Source organism: Eucalyptus grandis, chromosome 10, assembly GCF_016545825.1.
Source record: "Eucalyptus grandis isolate ANBG69807.140 chromosome 10, ASM1654582v1, whole genome shotgun sequence".
Classification (NCBI taxonomy): Eukaryota; Viridiplantae; Streptophyta; class Magnoliopsida; order Myrtales; family Myrtaceae; genus Eucalyptus; species Eucalyptus grandis.
In genome coordinates, this window is record NC_052621.1 from 499143 (window position 1) to 505336 (window position 6194).

A 6194-nucleotide genomic window follows, 5' to 3' on the forward strand; every position below is an offset into this window, starting at 1 on the left:
GCGTTCTTCCACCTTTTCCCATCCTCTTCTTTTACTTTTGTCTTTTGTTTTCGCTTTTTTTTTTCTTTTTGTTTCAATATCGGCGGATGATTAGTAACTTCCCGCAGACAAGATTCAAAACAATCTTCCCGGAGAGCAGTAACTGATAAGCCGTTGGTTATATTATGAACAAGCGTCGCGAGATATACAAAACTCTACCTTTTGATAATAAATGAGGGAGATACACCCAAGCACATTAAGTAAACGTCTACCAACCCGGCGGACCACGACAAACAAACTGTCTTCCCTTAAGTTTAAGTTGTTGGGAAGCGGCCAACGATGTAATCATAGCATATGACTTAACGCTCGCCCTCGTGTGTAAGCTAGTTTTTGTGCACATAGGACAAGTTGGATGAAACCACATTGACGGGATAACTGGCAGAACATGAAACTAGCCGATTAAGAGGAATGACAAGCAGGAGACGTTGACAGAGGGTGCTAGGGTTCGACTCTTGACCTGTTCTCTGATAACATGTTAAACAAATCATTTCTTCCAAAAGTTTGAAATGTTAGGAAATGGACCAACAATATATTTATGGCGAGAAAGATGTGCAACAGTCTATATGAGCCATATTATCTCGAATCCAGAGACAACACATGACATGCAAACCATACGGTTATGTTGATACCAACTTTTTGAAACGGTTTTATGTTCCTAGCATTAGTCACTGTCGATGTGGCGCATTCTTGAAGGCACATTCTTGTGTGTCAAAACATGAAGCTCGAGTTTTCAACATGTTTAAGAGGAGGAGGACAAATGGTTGCTAGAACGGAATAAATACGAAAATAAACAAACAATCAAAAGAGTTATATGGTCACCCACGCTTGCAGAAATTCTTTGTGATAAATGATTTTGGTGGATGTGTTCTCCTTAACAGGCCTTCAAGAATGTGTTCTCCTTATTTTAGTTTTCCTCTGCTCTCAGTGTTCTATTATGATCATGAATAAACGAAAAATCTTTTCTAGAAATATATACTGAACTCGTTGAAATAAGCTTCTACATGAGTTTTTAAAGCATCAGCAGATCAACACCTTTTCATCATGCTATTTGTCGAGGTCATCATGTAAGCAAAGGCACTCATAGGAGGAAAAAAGATGATGATCGACGAAAATCAGTGTACATATAAGTTCATGAGACTTACTCAGCACAACGCATTTAGATCAGTAACGACAACATGGATTGTGGCCATGCTTGTTAGCAAGCAAGCTCCATCACCACACAAAACTAGCTACTAGATGATCGCCTAGCTAGACATTTCATAAGTAAAGAATACTGCAGTGAAGCTAAAAAAAGAATTTATAAAAGGGCAAACGAAGTGCATTAATTCGAGAGGACAGAAGCCTACACTGCTTCTATTTCCATCAACAAATGATCAAGAGAGACAACAATAGTTAATATTGAAAACCCACCTTTCCCAAATTTTGCCCTTGTTCAAAATCCTGCACTGGGTGCTTGCAAGTTAGCATCATTGACCTGGAGACCCCCCGTTGAAGTCATGCCATATCAAGTCACCTCATATAGAAGCAATTATTAGGGAAGACTTCCAATTTTGAGTTTGAAGAGATCAGAGCGATTTCTCACAAAAGATGACTTGCCGAAGATGATGAGAAGCCGGACAGATCAGTCCATGCATTATTGTTGCCACCCCAAAACTGCTCATTGTTATTGCTTGATGACGACACTCCTGATGAGAAGTTCAAGTTTCTCGACAGATTCAACCTTTGGTTTTCTTCCATTTTCACTGTTGACCCCATTTGATGGGTAATTCCAGTCGAATGATCCAATGGCTTATTGCGTAGGAGTTCGCTTGCATTGACTTCACCTTCCAAAGGATATGATGGTGTCTGCAAATTGGCAAAGAAAGGGAATTGCTGAACTTGGTGATGCATCTGATTCAACCTCCACTGATGATCACTGAGTCCATTCGGTAACAGTTGTGAGCCGCCTCCACTGCTCGACCCAATTTGGAATTCAACGTCAGGCACGACGCCCCTCCGAGCAACCGCCAGCTGGGACTGCGCTCCAGGCCCGAAGTTCAATCCCATGTCACTTGAGATAAAGTCGTTCAGATTATGCAAAGGTGGTAAGAAGGGCAATTGCGACGGTGGTGGGACCAAATGACCGATGATGTCCGTTGCCGCAGCAGTAGAGGAGACGCCAACCCCACTGCCACTGGTGGTGGAGCCGGAAGCGGCTTGTCGCTCCGTGGTGACAGGGGACTTGGATCTGCTGCCCTTGCTTCGCTTGTTCCTCCGGCAGCCGCCACCGACTGGCACGTTCCTCAGCGCACCTCCTCGGGTCCAGTACCGGCGGCAAGCCTTGCAGAAGTGGCGCGGTTGCGTGAGGCTGTAGTTGTTGAAGTAGCAGAACTTGGTGTTTGTCGAGTCACATCGAGGGCACTTAAGTCCAGGCTCGGGCTGCGGAACCTTGGCCAGCCGAGCCCGATCGGCCATGGAACCTGGCCGGATGGAGCCTGTACCGCCCCCTCCGGCTGGCAGAGGGGGCGGCGGCAGCGGAAGCTGAGGAATCTCACTGCTTGCTCCTGATTGTTGATTTGCTTGCTGCTAAAAAAGCACTTAAAGTAGTCAAAAAACACAGAAAACTCATGGAGACCAAGGAAAAGAGAAAGAAAAATCAAACATCTGGGTATATTCAAGAAGAGAAAGAAGGGTTGAGTTTTGGAATGGGAATATTTATCTTTTTCTCGATTTCTTTAGCTTTTGGAGAATAAGATCATGTAAAAAGATGTGAATTTTGGAGAAACAATTACCTGTGGCCAGTTGGGTGGATCTAGATAGACTGGAATGGATGAGAACACCATGGTTCTTGAGCTTTAATTCTCTCTCTCTCTCTTTTCTCTCTCTCTCTCTCTCTCTTTTGGAAAAGGTTTTGGGGTTTTTTTTGGGAGAGATATGGTGGAGAATCACATCAAGAAGAGAGAGTTGCAGAGAAAGAAAGAGAAAGTGAAGATGGAAAGATAAAGGAGAGTGTGTGTTAATTTATGTTGTTCTTTGGTCTCTCACAAACCCCACACACCCCCCCCACCCCCTCCTTCCCCCAACCCCACCCCACATTCTCTCTTTTTGTATTGTTATTAAAATTTAGGGTTCGTAAAAGCACAAACCTTTACTTAACTCATAAGAGTCTCTCTCTCTCTCTCTGCATGGAAGTTAGAGAGTAACCTCCTGTATCTTGTGTTGCGGCACAGTTGAGAGAGAGAGAGAGTTGTAGTGTTCGTAAGAATGATAATGAGCAAAAAGGTGGGCATTGGTGCAGCGTCTTGTTGGAAGTGTCGCGATCCAATTTACCCTTTGTTTCTCGGTCTCCTTTCTAGTGGAATTTGAGAGATTTACATCTCTTGAATTTGTGTTAAAATAAATAAATAATAATATGCAGAAAATTACAACAGAGTTAATATTCACGTCAATGAAATTATGTGGAGTTTTATTTAGAGTAACCGAAACCCCATCGTATTGGTTAATTCTCTAAGTAAAAGAAATCTCCCTGTGCACACACTCATTCTCACTTTCGGTACTGTTAATAAAATTTAGGGTACATAAAAGCATAAAGCTTCACTTTAACTCATAAGTCTTTCTCAGTCTCACCTGTGCTCTCAACACAAGGGGTTGCTCTCTAACTTCATGCACCTACAAAGAAAAGAGAGAGAGAGAGAGAGAGTAAAGAGGTGGACACTTGTAGGGTTGAGCACGCCTCTAGGCCAATATCGACCGATTTTTGGGTGATTCCTTCAGGAACTGATCCAGTTCCTGATCCAATTCTCAATTTCTTAAGCGGAAATAGACCAGTGGAACAATCTAAGCCTTGCTAACAACGTCAACGTAGCAGTAGTCATCGACATAATCTTACGTATAGGATGTGAAATCAAGAACCCAAATCACCATGATCTATTTTTCTTAATTGCATCTGCTTGGCTTGTGTACAGCAAAACACAAGCAAAAAACACTTTCTATCGTTACGAGATAGAAATTCACATCAAACTTAACTGATGGCAGCCAAAGATTATCTAAGCCACGGTAAGTCTCCAGAAAGCCACTTGATCATTGAGCTAGAAAACTTTCAAAACACAAATCAGAGATAAGAGAGAAAGAGAGGACTGACAAAAAAAAAAAAATACCAGTCTCGATCCGGTTCTAGAATGGGTCCTACCCTGGAAATGATCCCTCCTGGCCATTCGTGCAATGTCTTATTGGGAGTGTCACAATTGAAGTTACCCTTTGTTTCTCGATCTCATTTCTAGTGGAATTTTTCTAGTGGAATTTCATGGAGTTATTTATATATCTTGCACTAACAAGATACGCATGCATTGCATAGGTTTAAAATTATATTTATTATATTATATATTCTAAATGTTGGCGTCAATGAGAATTTTCGCAGAAAAAAAAATATTAATATGGCGATTTTCTAAGATCATCCCCCATTTTGATAAAATTCAAATTCCTTCTCTACGAATTCTCCATCAACTTAAATTATTTGTTTTCTTTGATTTAATACTTTTGTTAATTGGTAATCTATTATTAATTTGCTATTTTCCATTTTCATGTAAAATTATGTGTTAGCATCTTATTTAGATAATATGAGACTACTATCATGTCATGTTATGTTAATTATTTGTTAAATAAAGCAAAATACTTTGTCAAATAGGCATCCATAGTTAATTCACCTTACTTTGTTCTTATTCACCGTGAAGTGATAGGACTGATTAAAACTTGATCTTAACCAAATGTATTGGTTTGATCGTAAGTATCACCAAATGACTATGCACTAAATCATTTTTATTTTTCACATTTGTGTACCATGTGATATGACCCTTCAAATTAATTTTCTTTTTTTTTCTTTTCTTTTTTGGTGAAGAATAAGGGAGATGCTGATCATCCTTCAAATCAATTTCCATCATATAAAATTTTCATAAAAATGGATAAAGTTTTTCTAATGATTTGCTAATAGTTGGTCTTTTATTTTGTAAATTCATTTATTTGTAAACCATGTAATTTAACTTTTCTAGTGATGGATTATTTTGTTATGACTCCACTAATTCCATTATATGTCAAATGTAGACTTTCATGTTACAAAAGACGTTGCTACATTGTTCAACTCTTGGTGAACATCTTATTTAGCACAGATTTAGTACATATTTATATCATAAATCTGTTAAATATTGGCTACCATATTATCTATTGTTTTATCGATTTTTTTTTCAAATGTAGACTACCATGTTATAATAGATTTGCTACAATGACAACTCCTAGTGAACATCTTATTTAGCACATATTTAGTACATATTATGTCATTTACCTGTTAAATATGGGCTATCATGTTATGTAATTTTGCCATAATATGTATCCATACTATTTTTCAACCATAATAGTCATCATTTATTACATTTATTACATTTCGCTTACGCAGTCATGTAACAAAACCCTCAAAAGATATAATATATATTCCTTCTATGCGTGGGTAATTTTATTATAGTCATTTATCTAGAAAAGCATGCCATAATTTATTTATTTTTTGTGACAATGGATTTTATATTGATCTTTTGATATTATTTATATGTCAAATATGAGTCCTGTATGAAACCAAACATTTATTATTTCTCAAACATGCTATTATTATTATTATCATTATTATTTATTTGTCAAAGATTATCCCAATTTTAGATTGACCTTTAAGTTATAGTTTTTTAAATTCGGTTCAAATAGGAAATTGGTATCCCTACATCGTTAAACTCTTTCAAAACCTCATCGTAAATTATTATTTTCAAACCTATAAAGTACTGTTAATTTTAATAGAATACACACACATTAAGAATAGATTTTGAACATTTATTACCAAAATATACGTTTTTCTATAAAAGAATTATGCATAAGAGTATGTAAAAGCATATCGATTATAAATTTTATGCCAAGATATGCATATGAATTGGACATGTAGATTTAGAAATTTGTTAGGAAACATATTACCGCATAAACTCACACGTGAGCCCGCCACGTCATTTAATTTCTTGCGTACTTCATCCATATATATAGTATCATTTAGAAATCTATTACCAAAATATGCAAAAGAATTAGAGGTGCGGAACTAGAGACTTGCTAGGATTAATGAATTGCTAAAATGACCATTAAAAAGAAGTTAT

The 6194-nt window shown here is 37.6% G+C and overlaps 1 protein-coding gene across 2 annotated transcripts; it reads right to left on the reverse strand.

Annotated features, from left to right (window-relative positions):
• Window positions 1-1138: 1138 nt before the first annotated feature.
• Window positions 1139-3038, reverse strand: LOC104420893 (dof zinc finger protein DOF3.6). Of its 2 annotated transcripts, none has more exons than XM_010032667.3 (2): window positions 2811-3038; window positions 1139-2604 (listed from the first exon to the last, which is right to left on the reverse strand). In XM_010032667.3, exons 1-2 carry the CDS (start codon window positions 2859-2861, stop codon window positions 1618-1620), a joined length of 1038 nt encoding a protein of 345 aa, XP_010030969.2. In that variant the 5' UTR covers window positions 2862-3038; the 3' UTR covers window positions 1139-1617. The 2 variants fall into 2 exon arrangements, with proteins under 2 accessions (XP_010030969.2, XP_010030970.2); XM_010032668.3 differs by having other exon boundaries at window positions 1139-2601; window positions 2811-3037.
• Window positions 3039-6194: the final 3156 nt, after the last annotated feature.

Coding starts and splice junctions, on each gene's coding strand:
- LOC104420893 (XM_010032667.3), bottom strand. CDS start 2,861: ATGGTGTTCTCATCCATTCCAGTCTATCTAGATCCACCCAACTGGCCA. Junction 2,605..2,810: donor ATCCACCCAACTGGCCACAG/GTAATTGTTTCT, acceptor GTGCTTTTTTAG/CAGCAAGCAAATCAACAATC.